The sequence below is a fragment of the Mytilus trossulus genome, chromosome 13 (genome assembly GCF_036588685.1).
Source record: "Mytilus trossulus isolate FHL-02 chromosome 13, PNRI_Mtr1.1.1.hap1, whole genome shotgun sequence".
Classification (NCBI taxonomy): domain Eukaryota; kingdom Metazoa; phylum Mollusca; class Bivalvia; order Mytilida; family Mytilidae; genus Mytilus; species Mytilus trossulus.
The window spans coordinates 45,623,043-45,643,794 of NC_086385.1; the positions used below are offsets into that span (position 1 = coordinate 45,623,043).

The window sequence follows — 20,752 nt, forward strand, 5'->3', positions numbered from 1 at the left end:
TCGAATTATTCACCTACAAATGAATAATTCATAAACTAGGTTTCTTGGATTATTGTTTACAAAATTAAACCAAAATAACTGCTAAAAGCGAATTATCATTTGACTTTTTGACATTCATAATTGACTTAATTTAATTTGAGTAAAAACATGTAAAAACTGCACCAATGAACATGATTTTACTCAACCAAACAAATCTAACATAATTTGTATCTAAAAGACTGCGATCTTTCTGAGAATTCGACATGCAATTTGTTTCAAGAAATGAAGACTTTTCATGACATGTTTCTAATTTTAAATGCGTGAAACTCAAAGATAGTAAATGATATAATTGCTTTTATATTACTGCGAGGAAAAAGGAATTATAAATCATATTTCAATTAGTAATTGCTGTGATGTTGATATCAAATAGGTAAGTTTAAAGTTAATATATAAGAAGATTTAAATATAGCTTTTTATTTTCGTTTTACATTGCACGCATATATGTAATGTTTTAATGTGTAACACAGGGTTATCGAAACTCTCCTGAAATATCTCTGTATAAATATAGGGGTAGATCTAATACACAACTTTTTAAAGGGAAATTTAGTAGGTCCCGGAGAAATTGACCTGCCCCCCTCTCCCATAAAAATTCAATAGACAATTCTCACAAGTTTGTGAATCAACAATACAATATATAATACACATTCTCTCAATATATGTGTTTACCAGTGATCATATTGTTTTTCCCATTGCATAATTATGTGTTTGTCTTAGTTTTGTATGCTTTTTGCCTATTTTCATATCTATTCTGGTTAGTGATAACTCTATTAGAGATAATGTAGTTAATAAATTGGCATGCTTGCAAACAAGTTCAATTAATCTTAGAATGAGAATATTATTCAAAGTGGTGAACCGGTGTCATTGTTATGCCAGGTCAAATAATTTAATACATAAATCAGATTGGTGATATATTTACTAGTACACATATTAAACGTTTCGAAACTTCTATTTAAATTTCAAATGCCCTTGATGAAATTGAATTACCGAGAAAATGTTCGGTGAATATCGATTCGAATTAATTCTTGACAAAATGCATACTATATACAGGTAAGTATAATGTGTATTCGCACAGGTTAATTAATAACCAGTAAAAACACACAAAAGGATAACAAAAATTATAAAATAAAATTTTGGACAGCACAACAGTCAAAACCAATCTCGAACACCCGTTTTCTCCAAAAAGTAGACATTCTTCTGGTGAGTTAAACCTTTTTTATCTGACTTTTACATTGCCTTAGCTGTATTTGGCAAAATATTTTGGAATTTTTGTCCTCAATGCTCTTCAACTTCGTACTTTATTTGACCTTTTTACCTTTTTTGGATTCGAGCGTCACTGATGAGTCTTTTGTAGACGAAACGCGCGTATGTCGAATATACTAAATTTAGTCCTGGTATCTATGATGAGTTTAATTATAGTTTGTTCTTATGTTGTACTGTTGCACCGTTGTCCCAGGTAAGGAGAAAATTGGCGCCTTCCAAAACGAATATGTCTAATTCCGCCATATTTTGTATGTGTTGGTCCCAAGTCAGGAGATTTTTATTTATTGGTTGTCGTTTGTTTTGTAACGCATTTGTTTTTTGTTCATTATTTTTGTACATGAATTAGACCGTCAGTTTTCTCGTTTATATTTTTTAATTATTGTAATTTCTGGGCCTTTTATTGCTGACTATGCGGTATAGGCTTTCCCATTTTTGAAGGCCATGCCGTGACTAACATTCAATATCTTCTATGTCATTTGTTCTCTGTTGAGAGTTTTCTCATTGACAATCGTGCCATATTTTCTTATTGACGCAAAAGCAACAAAAAAAAACAACACACAATGACAAGATAAATTGATTTGGTACGATTTTATTTTGACAATCGGTTCAGTCAAACATGGTTTACGTGTTTAAGCACCATCTCCAATTTAGCCTATTTAGTTAAAGAAGTAAGGGTAAAATTTTCTGCGAAGTGCAGCAAACAAATTAAGCAAGGACATAATTGAAGCAGTGTCAGCATGAAGCTATCGAAGTTAGGCAGCTAAATCCGTTGGTGAAATATTCTTGAAATAAAAAGATATCAATATTCAGATACTGATAGAATATTTTGTTATTTGTGTCATAGGGTTGCTGATATGCATACTCGGCATTTCCTTTTTATTCATACAATGTAATAGGTAATTAAAATCTTTATAAAAGCTATATTTAATATATACAATATATATATACCTATATACATGTATGTATATGGTCAGAAATGGGCCATTTAATTGGATTTGATCGAGTGTCCGTATTCGTATATAAATCTTTTCAATTCGAAATCAGAATGATATGCAACACTTTTTTTTGCTGTTGCATGCAACTAGGAAAAGTATTTTGTTAAAATACACACAGCTGTGTTTTCCCAAGGTCCGTATTATGCTGGTGCAAATTTACAACACGCACTTCCCTTAGATGTCACATTGGAATAATTTTTATGTTTTAAATATAATTAAGAGGAAATAAAACAATGGGTATTTAAACTAAGTTTCAATAAATATTTCCCGATGAATTTTCGTATTAAACAAACTTTTTTCTATTCCAATGCCATGACTGCCCATTATCAAACCACATATATTATCTCCAAACATATAATAATGGTTTTGATCTGACTTTATTAAAAATAAGAAGAATAAAAGGATCCCAAGTAACGAACTAAAAAGTCAAAAGGTAAACAATAAACATCATGGCAAGGGAGAGAGAGATAGAAAAAGTTATCTTGTGATTTTTTTGACGATAGCAGACAAATTTAATCTTTCATTTTTAATAAATTGCAAAATGATGACGTCATTATAGAATTTTAAAAGGAGGACAAGAAAATTTGAAATCAAAATCGAACTTTGACCAATGAAGAACTGAGATCAAACGAACAACATGTACACGTTCATTAGATAAAACTATCCAACGGTCCAAAACAAGGACAAATCCCACAAGAATAATTGAAATCAGATACGTTTATATAAAATTGATTGTATCGCCACCCCTTGCTGAGAAATGCAATTCTGAATCAACATCCAAAATTTACAGTTTATGAAAAATAATGCACAAAAAGACATATTGAATCAAAATAATCTTATATGACTTGAAAGATCTTGAAATCTTTCCGAGAATTCGACATTCTATCTATTTCAAGAAATGAAAATTCTTTTTGACATGAATCTAATTACAATGAATTAAAAAAATAGCGAACCCCAAAGGTAGTAAACGATTTTTATTTTACCATGAAGAAATATGTTATATTTAAATTACATTTCAATTCATGATTGTTGTGATGTCTTTACCAAGTAGGTAAGTTAATTTAAAGTTAATATAACATAAGATCTAAATATAGCGTTCTACTTTCGAATTACAAGGTACATGTTTACTTTAAATAATGTGTAACACTTGGTTAGCGAAGGTCACCTCAAATCTTTCCAAAGACTTTTTTGAATGGGAAGTCACGCTTAAGGGATTTGGATAAAGTTGTCAATATGAAGCTTCAGGGAGTTGGAAATATTTCGAATATTTCAGAAAACATCCCATATTGTGGTCTATATTAAATAAAGGCAACATTAGTATACCGCTGTTTGAAACTCATATATCGATAGGAAAAAAAACAAATATGGGTTACAAACTTGAACTGAGGGAAATGCATTAAATATAAGAGGAGAACAACGACAAACCATAAAAAAGTAAAATCACAAAAATATTCAACTTAGAGGAAAATCTAATCGGAAAGTCCATAATCACATGGCAAAATCAAATAACAAAACACATCTAAAACTAAAGGACAAGAACTGTCATATTCCTGAAATGTTAAACACACAAAAACGAACTAAGCATTAGACAAAATTCGATGAGAATAACAAATATAACATCAAAACTAAATACATGAATTGGGGATACAAAAGTACCGTGACACGTCTTTTAGTAATGTGAATTCATAAGAGGAAACAAACGACACAACAGAAAATCAATGTTAACATGTAACATACACAGAAACGAACTATACTTTAACAATGGTCATATTCCGGACTTGGTACAGGACATATATTTAAATACCTGCTGGTAGACTCATACACAACTTTTCAAATGTTATGAAAAGACGTAAAAATGAATATAAGGTCCTGGAAAAATTAACCTGTCCGTCTTCGAGTGCCCGTCCTCCCAAACAAATGACAAAATCCAATAGTCACTCCCACAAGTGTGTGAATAAGCATTTTACAAATTATAATACAAACTTTATTATATAAGTTTTACCCGAAGTCATAATTATATATTTTTTTACATAGCTCGATTATGTGTTTGTCTATATTTTTGTTTGTTGTTTGAATGAGTTAATAAACTGGCATGATTCCGGACAAAGTTCAATGAGTCTGAATTTATTTGAATTAGAATCATTATGATAATATTATTTAAAGTGGTTAATTGGTGCCATCGATACGTCTCGCAATCCATTCAAATCGACAATATCTGACCAATGCAAGCGATATCCTACGGATATATGGGTTGCGTTCAATATCGTAGCGGCTACATAGGGCTACGTAGATTTATGGCTATTGCACGAGTAGCTAGACAGCTGCTATCAATATCTATGTAGCAGCTAGGATAGCTACATGTTCAATAGTCACAAATCTACGTAACTCTATGTAGCCTCTACGATATTGAACCTAACCATGTAATAAATTGTATCTAAGATATCGATGAATCATTTCGTAACTACTATTAAAAGTTCAAATGACATTGATATAATTTAAATACCAAGAAGATTTTTAGTAAATTTTCATTTAAATTGATAGTTGGCATACTTCGTACCTTGTTAAGGTAGGAACAAGGTGTATTAGTACATATTGATAATTAACCGGTAATAATTAACAGAAATGTAAAACAAAATACAACATTGGATAGGAAAACAGTCAACACAAATCTCGAACAATCGTTTCCTTCTAAAGGTAGACACTCTTCTGATGCGATAAAACTTTTATAACTGATTTTTATATATTTTGTTTATGTTGTACTGCTACACCACTGTCCCAGGTAAAGGGTGGATGGGCGGTTTCAAACATAATTATGTTTAGTTTCGCCATATTCTATTTGTGCCTGTCCCAAGCCAGGAGCTGGTAATTCAGTGGTTGTCGTTTGTTGCTGTTGGTTTTTGGGTATTTATTTTGTACATAAATTAGACCGTCAGTTTTCTGGTTAAAATTGTTTAACATTTGTGATTTCGGGGCCATTTAGCTGACTATGCGATATTGGCTTTCCTCATTGTTGAAGGCCGTGTGGTTACCTTCATTTGATAGTTCTATGTCCTTTGGTCTCTTGTGAAGAGTTGTCCCACTAGCAATCGTACTACATTTTCTTATTTTCATATTAACGCAAAACCAAAAATTCAATAAGAAGACAGCTTGATTCGGTACGGAAACATTTGTACAATTGGTTGAGTCAAACATGGTTTACGTGTGTCACCCGCGATATCCTTTTTTGACCTAATTCAATATAGTTGTAAACGTAAAATCTCTGCTTACTGATACTACTTAAAAAAAGTCCACCCACATGAACAGGGAAACCAGTAAAAGCAGTGTTAACATGAAGCTAGTTTAGCTAGGCAGCCAAACCATTTGGTGAAATACTGTTGAAATAACGATAAATCTATTCCGTTATCTTATTTTGGTCATAGGGTTTCTAAGCTCACACACATACCCTATAATTACAATTGGCAGGTCTTTTTTCGTAAACAATATCCATACATATTATCTTTTATTATTATATGTATATGCTCTGAAACGGGACCTTTAATTTGATTTGATAAAATAATTGTTCTTATATTCATTTAATTCATAATCAAAATACTATGCAGCGCTTCATGTTGCTGTCGCCTTCTACTCTGAAAAATAATATTGTAAAGGTTGAAACTTTGTCAAAGGTTAAAACATTTGTCAATGTTAAAACACCCTTTAACAATGATAGATGTATTCTAAGGCGTATATTTGAAAGGCAACAATCTTTCCAAGTATAGTATTTAAATTATATTACAAATCAATAGATGAAATCCACGTCTGGTATCTAATTTTGAATTAGGTGACAAGCATATTTATCAAATAACGTTATCTTTAAGTAATATATATAGGTATATAGATATATCAGTGAAATTATATTGTTAACAACTGTTAAATTCTGAAACAAATTTAAATTATTAATAGGCTATGTAAACAATGCACCTAAGGACATAGTTAACAAAAAATATCTAATATGACTTGTATCTAAATAAAATATATTCCTTCGAAGAAATCGGCATTTTTTTAAGAAATTTAATCACATGTATCTAATTTTAAATAACGCGGAACTAAAATATAATCAAATATTAATTATACATTACTGCGAGGAAATAATAAATTACATTTCTGTTTTTAACTGATGTGATGTCGATGACCATTAAACATATTTAAAAAAAGGCAAGTTTAATGATAATAATTCAATATGGGATATCCATTTGTACAAATGTACATGATATGTCGTTCTGATGTTCAAATATGCTCATTTAACGATATACTTGTACATTATTTGTTCTTTTTGATTGTTTAAAAAATGTGAAATTACCGGGTCATCGAAACTGACAGTGTCATTAAACCTGTCTATGGAATTTTTTAGTGGGAAAGCACGCAATTTGGGATGTGGACGTCGATATGGAGCTTCAGGGAGTGGCGAAAACTACAAAAAACATTAATATATTTGATTCGTACATCATATTTGCTTTTGCTAACACATCTGGTGGTAGATTTTTTTAAAGGTCACTGTTGTACTGGACTAAAGTACAGCTATTCTTGCGTCGGTGAAAAGACATGTTAAAATGAATATTAGATCCTCCATTGCTTTATAATGTGACTGCTTGTAAAGTTTTGTATGTTGTTTGCATGTGCCCATATATATGCTATGATTAGTGAGCTCTTTATCAAAAGCTAGTTGATAAACAGACATGTTTTTGATCAAGTTCTTATAGTTATGATTTTCCAACAGAATTATTATAAGAATTTAATATTTGAAGTTGTTTACTGACGTTATTAGTAGAACTCGTCAAATCATTTAATACGGCGATACTTGAACATTTAAGGCGAACCAATACGGCCCTATGGACTAGCTATATCGATTAAACATTTCGTAAATTCTGACGTTTAAATTTCTAAACTTTAATTACCAAGAAAATACTCGTAAAATGTCTATTTAAAGTAACTCATGAACTACTTACTCGTAGCTTAAAACGGCAGGAATAAGTTGTCTTTTCGCAGATTGATTATCACTTGATTCACATCACTGATCTCCAGTTAGAAGAACACATACATGCAAAGGCAAACGGCGAATGACAAGACAACATGATTTCGTACGGAAACATTAGTACAAATGGTAACTTTGAAGTCCAAATTTGCACATGCCCATTTATGTAAATTGCCATAGATGGTAAAATGCTTTATCTATGTTTATAGTATTTTTTTTTTTATTTGATTACATGTTTTTACAATATTTTGTAATACTTTATGATGTTTGCACTCTTTAAATTAGCTATGTTAGTTCTGTCCTAGGGTTCCAAGTCTCATACGCATACCCGGTATTTCTTTTTATCTACAATAGCTTATTTTATAGACAATCTTCATAAATATCATCTTTAATTATTATGATAAATTATTTCTGGATATGCCCTAAAATGGGCAAATTTCCGTTCTAAATGTGATATTTAATTGTATTTAATTGAATATTTGTATTCGAAGTAAATCTTTTAAATTTGAAATCCAAATGATATGCAGTTCTTGATTTTGCTGTTGTCTGCAACTCCAAATTATATTATGAAGGTTAAAAGTTTACCGAAAGATAAAACATTTGTCAATGTTTGAATAACCTTAAAGATTATCTAATAGAGATTTATTCTAAAACGTGTATTTGTAAAACAACAATCTTTCCAAGAATTAGCTGTAGGGTTTTAAATTTTACTACGAACCTTTAGATAGCATGCACCAGTATCTAATTTTAAATAAGGTAAACTCCATGTTTTATTTTTACATTATTATCAGGTGTGTTATTTGAAACCATAATTGCTCGATGTCGATGGTCATCAAAAATATATATAAAAGGTAAGTTTGGCATTTAACATAAAAGGTTTAAATGTGCATTCGGCGTTATCTTGTCATCTATTTTCTGTTTACAACATCTTCATTTGTTGTATTATTGGTTAACTGTTTGAACTGCATGACTACCTTATGAATTTGAACGATAACTTCCGAATATTATAACAAGTAGATTTGATCTTGAACTGACCCAATATAGCATATAGCGACATTCTAAAGCTAATTCGTTTGTCTGTCATACTTTAGAAGTTAAATATATTTCGATCTTGGAAGTACATGTATAAACTACTGATTTCGTCAGTCTTCCGTATTATCTATGTGTACATCACATTACTTATGTATGGTAGCATGCTGATGGAATCAATATTTACTTGTTCGTTTTGGACACTCGAGCTTCATCTTCCCAACAAAATCTAGCCACCACAGTATAGTAAATAACACTGAAAAAGTCGGTTAACACAAACAATCAGTTAATCAATTAACAGGTATACATTGCAAAGAATAAGAAGTGTAAACTGAAAATGTTATCAAATCAATGAACTAAATAATTCACTGCACATGTACATGTATACACTGATTGTTTGAACAATACCAGCGAAATCATTCAGATCAATGGTTTAAACTATGCAGACTTACCATTTCGTAAATTCTATTCAAATATCGATTTTTTTCTGATAAAATAAATTTCCAAGAAAATAGCAAAAATGTTTCCATTTACTTGGAATTACATTACCTATTTTTTTACGGTTTGAAGGTATATATTAGATTGTCTTTACACAGATTATGACAAACACGTTCACAGCTACTTTTGCATCTGTACTATTTCTATACTAAAAATCTGTAGTACTGGCAATTTACTTTTAATATTCAGTACTATTTTGTTACTTTAAAATTATTGTAAAATTTCGGTACTTGTATTTTACAGTACTTAATTTGTACTTGAAATTAAAGTGATACAGATTTTTGGTCACTACCGTTACATTTTCAGCATTTTGAAAGTTTTTCTATTTAAAATCTCTTAAAATTATGATTTTCAAACATGGAATATTGTATTATTTCTGTACCAAAAAATTAAGTACAAATCAAGTACTGTAAAATACAAGTCCTAAATGTTACTATAATTTTAAAGTAAAGCAATTATACTAAATATTAAAATTAATTACCAGTACTACATATTTTTACTACAGAAATAGTACCGATGCAGAAAAGTAGCTGTGTAAGTGATAATACTACGCAGAAAGAAGAACAGAAATTACCTAAAATCTGAATTATTACAACCAACTATTCCAACCATCAACATGATCAATATCCAAAAAAATAATTGAAAAAAAAGCGTAAAAAAATCCGGATAGAAATATGTAGTCCAATATCATTACTTTGTTCAGGTACATGATCATATAGTCATATTAAACCAGATTTACATGGACTAATACTCCATGTTATGCCTATCTATATCATAGGTCGTAAAAGTAAAAAAAAAAACATTCAATGAAAAACTTTCTGTAACCGAAAGGATGTCCATTTAATGTAAAAATTAAATTTGACGCATTCATAAACATAACTGCAATTTTAGACATTATTGCTGCACTATACGTCCTTTTTAATTAATCGAATCAAACTATGAAAGCATATTACTATATGCTCTTTAAGGTACAGGGCTAGTATTGGTACAAACTGCTTTTGTTAAAAATTGCACCAGTGCAACTCTCATACATATATCAAATTTCCTTCGTAAACATGTTCATGTATTTCATTACAAGTTATATACATTTTAATATCATATTTTCACATAATTATATTATTATACGCTTTACGTGAGTCTTTCATTATGTACGCAAATTTAGTAATTTTCCTTTTTAAGATATCCGCACAATATTATTCCATGAACGTATATGTGAATGTCTAAATTCTAGTATATATATACAACAATGTTTACATGTCTTGTGTTATATATTTTGTGACGGTTACTGATTCCATTATGATATACGTGTAGTAGTTTTATAATTAGATAAGTTGTAAATATGTGCAGTGAAACGAAAACAATAATGCGACTATATCAAACCGAAATCGATTGAAGAAAAAAAATACAACAAGAAGATAAAATAAGAAAAAACTCAAAAATTATGAATAGAATGGCGATTAAGGGACTAGTGTTCTCCTCTAAACATGGTTAAATGATATGTTGAAAGATCTAGTTGACCAGGTATTTAACTATATGAAAAAAATACAATTCATATGTGTAGTTTCAATTCAAAAGAACTCCATACCGTGTCCTTTAATCTTAGTGATAGAGGGTTCTTGCTTACCAGTAATTTCTTGCACGAAGAATTTCATGCAGTTGATAGTTTTACTGAATGGTTTGGTTGTCAGTTATGAAATATCTTCATCATCTTTTTATCCATTCCGACTTTACTGAAAAGGATCAGTTATTATTATCACCGGATTTAAATAAAGACATCAGTAGTATACCGCTGTTCAAAACTCATAAATCCAAGAACAAAAAACAAAATCGGGGTAACAAACTAAAACCGAGGCTAGCCTCATGAAGAGCAGGAACTACTTACCTTTTCGGACATCCTGTGAATAACCGTGTTATTTAGTTTGTGAGGAAATCATGGAAATGTATCTGTTATGTTTTATGTTCCTTAATTGTTTACAGTTTGGCCATGGAGTTTTGTGTTTATACTAAACAGTCATGCTATGTACGAAGGCTTCTTTTAGTTTTTTTTGTTGTTTTTGTTCAAATGAACAAGAAATCCAAAACAGAGAACTATGAACTTACGCATCAAAATGTATAGAAAATCTAAGGATAAACAATTAGTTCAAAATATTAGAGGAAGTTGGCTTTTGGTGTAATATTCTCATAGCGATTCAACAGGGTAAAAAAGGAAAGGGAATCCCAAAAATATAATGGTAATTGTTAACCAAAAGTCTGAAAAAGGATATTGCCTATCCTAAACAAATGGTATCTTGCTCAAACCAGTTCGAGGTGGCTAATTTCCTTTTTTGGGGGTACCTACAGATGATTTTACTGAACTCTTTATTTCTGTTAGGTGGGTCATATAATCTGATTCGCTATGTGAAGGAAACGTTTTCTAAAATGTGGATATTGTGGTAAAAACAGATGTGAAGCATATTATTTTAATTTATTGTGTTTAACATTAAAGATATTGTGTTAAACATTTTGATATATATAATTAAATAAAGTTATCATTTTGATATTTTGTGCTTAACATTTTACAATTTATGTTTACAGTGTAATGCTGTTTGAATAGGATTTTTTAGTATACATTATTTGACTTTTATTCATTTTCCTTATAAAGAAAACTATTTCAATATTTCAGTTATTATGTATAATCCCTGACGTTTTTTCTAGTGAGTATACATAATCCCTGAAAATATAAGTGATTATATATAATCCCTAAACTGGCCAGTGGTTCTACATAATCCCTGAAAAGATTCTACATAATCACTAATTAAACAAATTCCCTGTAACATATCTACGTTTAGTATTTCCTGTAAGAAACTATTAACTGTTCACAATTTGCAATAAACTTTTAAACAAAATTGTCCTTTTGTCCTTTTATTGCTTTGTCCTTTGTTAGGCTGTATCTATTTTAAGCATATTATATTTTTAAATATCATAATAATAAAGTTTAAAGAAATGAATGAACTGCGTACATGATAAACACGTTATTATCTATCATTACTACAAAATACATTTCTACGAAAAAATATTGTTCGGTTTTAATGTTTATTTAACAATGTTACATGTAATCATAGTCTGATGATATGCTTCTAAATTTAATTTTTCAGGAATCAGGAACTTTCATGAATGCACAGATGACGTACATGTACGTGTATCAAAGATTTTAAAATTATATTGAAAAGACGTATGCTATTTTCATGATGGAACCCTACTTCGTTATTGTTGCGATGTCAATCGTTTTTATTGATATCAGAATAGGTAAAGCGTTACTTCTTATTACTTTAACATAAGATATATCAAAACTGATAAAGACTATCCCCTTTCACGCTTGTAATTGTCAACAGACTGAAGATTTTTATTTACTACTGTCTCGAATTGTTTGAAAAACACGTATTTTAATTATGGAATTCTACCTTATTATTGCTTCTATGTCAATCATTATCAAAGATATAAGAATATGTACCTTTTTACATTATATCTTTAACATACTTAGATTTGAATATAAAGTGCATCTTAAAACTGATAAATGATATTAGGGTTACAAATTGTACAAGACCGAGTGAGTATTTCTGTTCACTTATGTCTCGAATTGCTATAAGCATGATAAAAAGACGTGAAGTATTTAATATTAGAATTCTTCCTTATTATTGCTTCGATGTCAATCATTTTTATTAAGAATACCAGAATTCGAAAAATGTTACTTCATTACACTAACATAAGATTTGAATAAAGCGTACATATTGAAATAAAAAGACGTATCTTTGCTCATTTCTATCTCGGATTGTTGTAAAATTTTCCTATGTCATATGAAGTTCATTTCGATTTGTTTTCTCAACTTGTTTATATGTTCTTCGTCATTACTTTTAGTGCCATGAATTCCCCTCGACTTATGAGGTTTGAAAATCACTTTTGTATTATCCGGTCTTATTCAGTATGTTTTATCTTCATTAAGTGTTTTGAATGGTACACAGTAGACATGCATGTAGATGTAGTAGGTGTGTCAACTAATAAAATGTCATACGGTAAATATTACCGATTGTGTAGACGATTGTCGAGTTTTTAAGATAAGGTTTTCTTTGTGTGAATAATTTAGAACCTTTCTTGATAATACCTTATCAAACAGGTTCCAAGAAAAACGATTACCAGAAATATCTTCTAGTATTTAAGTTAAAGACATTACACAATTTATAAATGATAAAAGTAGCAACGCATATTTCGTTTATATTGTACTGTTCCAAACTTTCGTGTAGTAAAATATATTTTTATTATTGAAGATAAAGTAACGACAATGATATAGATATCCTTGGTCCCTTAGTTTATCTAGGTTCATTTTTAATTACAAAATTGTATTTAAAGATTTAGAGATCACTATAGGTGCATGTATTCTGATCTTTAATGTTTAATGATATTCTAGTGAACCTCTTTATCTTATAAATCCTGTGCATTCAATTGAACGATCACGAAACTCCGATTACGTGTTATTAGGGCTTTGGTTTTGTTAACCTTTTTTAAGTTAAATCGTTGTTCTATAATGTGAACCTTAAAATAAGAACAACATAGAGAAATTTTGTTTGCAAATTAATGGTAGGGTTAGAAATGCATTCGAGAATAAGGTCATTTATAGTTGATGTGTTTTCTCGATTTTAGTTTGTAATTTGTTTTCTCTCTATCTATGTCTTTCGAAAAGCGATCTACTATTGTTGTCTTTATTTATTGAAATTTGTCAGTTTACATCCAGGTTATAGATCCGGTCGATCCGTATACTTTATATATATTCATGTCAAATGACTTACATACATTATACATGTACATTACATGAGATCAATTTCTATATCGTTGAACCTGATGTTTGAAATTATTCGAATTCTAAGGAGCCATGAGAAACCCGAGTGAAAACCCTGCAAAGAATGGACACAGATAACAATTTTGATTCTAAAAAGTCAATCTCGGGAAAAATGTTTGGAACAGTTGATGAAAAACAACAAAACGTTTTTTCTTGAGAGTTTTGTCTGTTTCATTTATATATGCAATGAAATTTCGATTGCCCGCCTTCATATGTCACGGTCATTATAAAAATTGGTGTAATATGAGAAGAAGAAAAAATAACCAGCGATCGACACAGGTCGTCAAACCGCTTCCTATACGTAGATTACATTGTACTACCCTTAAAACGAGTGCATGTGTCTAATGAAACTAGGATGAAATTGAAAATAGAAAAGGGGAATGTATCAAAGAGACAATAATCCGACCAAAGAGCTGATAATAGTGCCTTCCACTGAAAAATTATACGTTAATATTGTTGTTTGGTAGTAACATGTAATCCTATATGTATATCTTTTACTTTGTTGTTTATCATGCGTATATTGACTAGGTAATTTGGAAAAAAAAATTAACTGATAATAAGTTCTATGTTTTCTAACTAAATCTTTTGTGCAATAGAATTGTCTAAATATTTTTAACGATTTTAACATCACAGTGATCGAGTATCAAAATGTATGCGTAAAATTTAATGTTTAGTTGTATAAAGCTTGAGTTATTTTCCTTTCAGATTCACTAAAAGTGACTTTAAAATCAGATGACCCTATAAAATACGGGAAGTCAGTAGAACTCCAATGTCTGTCTGATAACACATCCTCTCAGTCGTCATGGTATTGGTTTTCTGAAAATAATCTGCTGTTCATAGATGGCCATGGTGAACAGAACATCAATAAAGCAAAATATATCGAACAACAAGTTAATGCCGTCACAAGACAGTTGACTATTTTACATTTTGAGGAGACAGATTTAAAAATGTATAAATGCAAGCATGATTTAAAATCTGCTTCTATCGACTTAACATTACAGCGTTATGGAATAGCATGTGAGTCAATTTTAAATTTTTTTTTCTGTAATGAGTGTATTGTTCCTTTTACATCTTAAACTGATAATATAAAGAAAATTTTTCATCTGAATTTGAATATGTGTCCTTATATCAAACACGCAATATTGAAGTTCTGCTAAAGAAGTGACTTAATAATATGCATGTTAATATATACATTAGGTTATTATACATTACATGTATGTAAAATTGAGAATGGAAATGGGGAATGTGTCAAAGAGACAACAACCCGACCAAATAAAAAACAACAGCAGAAGGTCACAAACAGGTCTTCAATGTAGCGAGAAATTCCCGCACCCGGAGGCGTCCTTCAGCTGGCCCCTAAACAAATATATACTAGTTCAGTGATAATGAACGCCATACTAATTTCCAAATTGTACACAAGAAACTAATATAAAAATAATACAAGACTAACAAAGGCCAGAGGCTCCTGACTTGGGACAGGCGCAAAAAAGCGGCGGGGATAAACATGTTTGTGAGATCTCAACCCTCCCCCTATACCTCTAACCAATGTAGAAAAATAAACGCATAACAATACGCACATTAAAATTCAGTTCAAGAGAAGTCCGAGTCTGATGTCAAAAGATGTGTCTTAGTAAATGTAAATGAATTAAATACAATTGCATTTTATTGCGTCTTGAAAAAAATCAAATTAGTCCTATACCTTGATTTATTTATTTGGAATGAAAATTGCAACGCAAACATTCAATATCAACTGTGCACAAGAAATAACAGCAGTAGCGACAAAGGCATATATAATTGCATGCTATATGGGTAATTTGTTTTACTGTAGAAAAAAGAAAGTAACTATAGTTATAGTTCATTTATTATAGTTTCAGATATGAACAATTTATCAAAGCTGAATATTCGACTAGAGAGACAAGGATACGACGATCATATTGTGGTTTCCTTTATAAATACTTCATCGATTCCTACATGTTACTATCATTCAATGGTGAGTTTGTAATAAAATGTAATAAGCAATCATGTATCGTTCTGATGTATTTTATCTTATTTTTTCTCGGTTTCGTCTTGTTTTGGATTTGTGGAATAGCACGACAGAAGAATTAAATGTAAAACTTAGTTGAAAATATCTTTTCTCATCAGATTGCACTTCCATAACATAAACAAAAGACACAAAGTACCGATAGAAGAATACTCTAAGTTACTGAAAGCTATTTCAAAGCCAGTAACAATCAAAATATAAATAATGTATATTGAGACTTGATATAGGAAGATGGGGTGTGAGTGCCAATAAGACAACTCTCCATCCAAAAAACAATTTATCAAAGTAAACCATTATAGGTCAATGTACGGCCTTCAACACGGAGTCTTGGCTCACACGGAACAGAAAGCTGTAAAGGGCCCCAAAATTGCTAGTGTAAAACCATTGCATTATAATATTTTTTTTATCTTTTGATTATTATGATTAGTCTTACATATATTAGGTTAATGTATAGCAAAGACACAACCATAACAATTTTTAAACGCAGACATAAACCCATGAACATTATCTAAAGTCGTAGTTGGATCTTATCAAAAGCAAAATTACGTTTGATTTTACTGTTAAAGTACAAGAAGCATTTTTTTGTGCATGCAGAACATAAGTCAACACCTATTACGACTATATATTGTATAAGCTTTACAGTTGAATTCCGTTACAATAGTTATTTCAAAAATGTTACAATATATTTTTTTTCAGAATGTTACAATATTTTTTTTCAGAATGTTCCAATATTTTATTTCAGAAATTGTACAATATTTTATTTCAGAATGTTACAATATTTCATTTTAGAATGTCACCATGAATATCACCAAATGCAATACATCAGAAAATTATTATCTACTGAACGGGATGTGTCAGATAGAGATAAATAAAACAAAGACATGTCAAAGTCAGAAAAGCAATGTAGAAGTATCATGTTATTTGGGAAAAAAAATTACCAAGACATTTGAGATTTCAGCCTGTACTTTACTAGGTATTTGAATGTGGTATACTTTTCTTCATACATATACATCATTTATTAATAGGATGTATGATTAGATGGACTGATTAAGTCATCATATATCACATAAAAAAAGGAGATGTGCATTGATTACCAGTGAGATTTTATTCACCATAGTTCAAATGAAGTGCATATAAGCAATTATATAGTTCACTGTGTGACCTTTAATAATAAAACATATCCAAAGCATTTACAATTTGACTATTAAAGGTCCTCACATGAACATTAACAGCATAATATATAATAATTCAACTAATAAAAATCATAAATAGATATGAACAAACGACAACCATTTTTAAAACTAATGAATTCTGTCTTAGGACAGACACCCAAAGCATTTTTTGGGGTAATACACTCATCATAGACACCATAATTGACATTAAATATTTAGGCCAGACGCACGGCTACGAAAGACTCATCAGTAAATTTCAAATCAGATTATGTTAAAAAGTCCAAATAAAGTACGAAGTTAAAGAGCATTTAGGACCAAAGAATCATAAAAATTTTGCCAAACTGATCATTTTAAAATGCTTGGTGTGTTTTATCTTGCAACTTCAGGTGTATTTTATATTAAATTCTTTTATTCACGTTTTGTTGGTTGTATCATATTTTATGATATTTTTTTTTATTTCCATAGATGTTGCAGATGAAATCAATATTGCTCTGATTACAGTTGGTTTTGTCTCATGTATCATTTTCGGCATGATAATCGTATTTTTTATTATCAACTATAGAAAGAAACTTTTAAAAGGTACATATATAAGATAAATCACATGTTTAAAAATATAAATGAAATAGCAATGCAAATATTCTGCTATTCATATCTACAGGTTCTTTGCATTGTATGTTTAAGGTTGTCAAGAGAGTTGTAGTATTACCTAATATGTCATTTTCACTTTTAGTTCAACAACTAGATATTAGTGTGGTATAGACTACTTTGTACTTTTAACTCTCAGATAACGATATCTTATCGAGATGTATATGGAAACTCTCCTCTATTAAAGTTACTCCTAGCACATCGACCGAATGTTTGTTCACAATATTTGTCCTAATTTTTTTTGTTATTTTTAAATTCATAATAATCATAGCATACAAAAGAAAAATGTATAACCCTTAGTTTAACCGTCTTGATTATTTGCCAATCCTTCGCAATGTCGCTAGCGAACGTCCAGCATTGTATAAACAAGCTGATAGTTTTAGAGAAAAGACGCATTTTCTTTAACCTTCAATGAATTTTATTAATATCGTTGCTTTGACTATCACTTCAAAACCGTTCACGTTGCCATTTAAATATATTATAAAACATGATGTTTACTATTAGATTTTAATTTAATAACTGATACTAACGTTTTCTCAATACATTACTCAGTAACTATAATAATAGATATACAAATCTAACTATTCGTTTCGGTATTACGATATCCATAACACTTATCTATCAATTTATAGTTGTAGGAGGTGATGAAGATCCATGCAAGCCTTGCCAGGAGGACTCAACTTCTTCAAGTAATGGCGTGACAAGTAAAATGTTACCTGATTAAAGTTATATTACAACTGCTGTTTTACTTATCATCATTACTTCCTTTGAAGTGTTTACTTGTTTATGTGATTAATTAGAGAACTATGTTGATCGGGTGTTGAATTTTTCGCGGTGGTGAAGACCCATTGATGGACCTCGACTGTAATTTACTCTTTTGAAGGGTTGTTGTCTTTTTGACCTATCCTCCCCCCTCCCCCCCCCCCCCCATTTACATTATAAATTGTTTGTGACTGGTTTTCCCTTCAGTTCAATACGTTTAGAATACATAAAAGGATATTTGGTATCATTGTTAAGGAGACAATTATCCATCAATAACGAATATTACATCAGAACCCGATTTCAAAACTAACAGAAACCTTTAAGTCTTGTTAAAATGAAAAGGAAAAGAAAAAGAAAAGCAATGTTTCAAAATAGTTACTTCAAAATAGTTACTTGAAGGCCTCACGAATGCCTATATATAGATATAGGAAGATGTGGTGTGAGTGCCAATGAGACAACTCTCCATCCAAATAACAATTTAAAAAGTAAACCATTATAGGTTAAAGTACGGCCTTCAACACGGAGCCTTGGCTCACACCGAACAACAAGCTATAAAGGGCCCCAAAATTACTAGTGTAAAACCATTCAAACGGAAAAATCAACGGTCTAATCTATATAAACAAAACGAGAAACGAGAAACACGTATATATTACATAAACAAACGACAACTACTGTACATCAGATTCCTGACTTAGGACAGGTGCAAACATTTGCAGCGGGATTAAACGTTATTAAAAGTATATAACTGTTTACATCATTTCCGTTTAATTTAGTGGATAATTGTCTTATTGACAATCATATCATATTTCCTGATTTTATGAAAAAATACGTGGAAGAGACCACAACAACACCATGAACAAAAAGGGGAGGTAAACAAGAGACGTAACAGACCGCAAAGCAAGTGTTTATGGAGAAAAAGTTTAACGTTAAAAGCTTTATGCCATTTGAAATCGTAATGTTCTAGTTGAATTGTTACTCGATTATCTGGAAAATCAGAAAGAACAGTTTTGGCTTTAATTTGTTAAGTGTAGATAAAAGGAACCGGTTTTTTTTCTATATAAATTTTGTGATGGCTCGGGAAAATTGTCTTTTATTATTATGTTTTATACATTTACTAGCACTGCGTTGTTAGCGATGTTGGTTCCCTGTGTGTATTTTCTGTTATTTATAAACTTCTTTGACAAAAAAGTATTAAGAATTAAAAAAATCTTTCAGAACACCTGACTATAAACACTTCAAAAAGATGTGATAGTTTTAATGAAAATCCTCGCTCTTTGACATAAATAAAACAACTTAAAACTAGAGTTGAAATGTTTGAAATAGTGTCTTGTGGAGAGTTGTCTCATTAGCAATTTTACCACATCTTGTTTTTTTATATAAAAACAAGATAAAGTAGATTTATTTCTAAATGGGTATCGATGTAGGGTGTTATTAGAGGTTCCACTACTGTATTACTAGCCTGTCAATACTGAGAAATGTGAATTCGAAAGCCTCATCTGAATCCATCTTAATAGACTAAAATTGTAACTTTTCCTACCGAAGTTCGTTTGTGTACTTCAGCTTCCTCCACTAATATGAAAAAATGACCACCATAAAAATGTCATTTGGCTCGACAGGTAGACCTACAAAACATATACAAGCGCTCATTGTGCAACTCCCAAGTTATAAAATCGGATTGGTAAATACCAGTAAACTCAATTCTGTATAAAGTCATGACCAAGTTTGGAAGTCATCGATTCATAAAAAAACATACACCACCTTTCATATAACACCCATAAGGTTGATTGAGGCATAAAACTATGGTCCTTCTTAGATTTCCGACATAAGAAAACATAGTTTAAGCAGAGCCTTCTTCGCAATAGCTATCTTAGGGGTCCGTAGTTTACATGTAACAATTGTTTGTCCCTTTCTAGCGTACTTTTTGCAAGTGGCAGTCCAAATGTTATGCCATCTTCAGATTTGATCCAGGGGAAGAGATCAGCAGGTTGGCACTCTCCATTGTTTTTTACGATCAATGCATTTAGACGGGAACATATGCATGATATGGTTGGAATCCCTCCTTTTATCCTAGGTTTGGAACACCCTTTTTCGCAATGGCTGGATCTGCAGGGAATTGTACCATCCCGTTTGTCTTACCTTAAGGAACATCACTGGTATTGGTTGATGAGCTGATCATTCATGCAATAATTTTCAACTGAACATTAAGGACAAACAACTACTTATAATTCAACCTTTAACCTGATCGAATTAAAATGTTTGACATGACAAGTCTAAAGGTCAACATGATCAACGAAAACACAAAAGGAAGTGATCTTACTTGTATTTTTTTACGTTATTTACATTTCCATGTGATTTAAATCAATTTTGAAATCGTACGCAATACTATAGATCTCCAACTAGAAATGTTGCTTACAATGTGCATCAAATTGT

General features: G+C 30.6%; 1 protein-coding gene across 1 annotated transcript; it reads left to right on the plus strand.

Moving 5' to 3' along the window:
- Positions 1 to 256: 256 nt before the first annotated feature.
- LOC134694858 (uncharacterized) lies at positions 257 to 18,297 on the plus strand. Its single transcript, XM_063555939.1, has 8 exons — positions 257 to 409; positions 8,097 to 8,156; positions 11,967 to 12,117; positions 14,408 to 14,719; positions 15,571 to 15,692; positions 16,533 to 16,716; positions 17,381 to 17,494; positions 18,193 to 18,297. Exons 3-8 carry the CDS (start codon positions 12,057 to 12,059, stop codon positions 18,282 to 18,284), a joined length of 885 nt encoding a protein of 294 aa, XP_063412009.1. The 5' UTR covers positions 257 to 409; positions 8,097 to 8,156; positions 11,967 to 12,056; the 3' UTR covers positions 18,285 to 18,297.
- Positions 18,298 to 20,752: the final 2,455 nt, after the last annotated feature.

Excerpts from the sequence above, each read along its gene's own strand:
- LOC134694858 (XM_063555939.1), top strand. The coding sequence starts at position 12,057 with ATGATGGAACCCTACTTCGTTATTGTTGCGATGTCAATCGTTTTTATT. Across the intron at positions 15,693-16,532 it reads CATGTTACTATCATTCAATG|AATGTCACCATGAATATCAC; the intron begins GTGAGTTTGTAA and ends ATTTCATTTTAG. Across the intron at positions 16,717-17,380 it reads TTCAGCCTGTACTTTACTAG|ATGTTGCAGATGAAATCAAT; the intron begins GTATTTGAATGT and ends TTATTTCCATAG.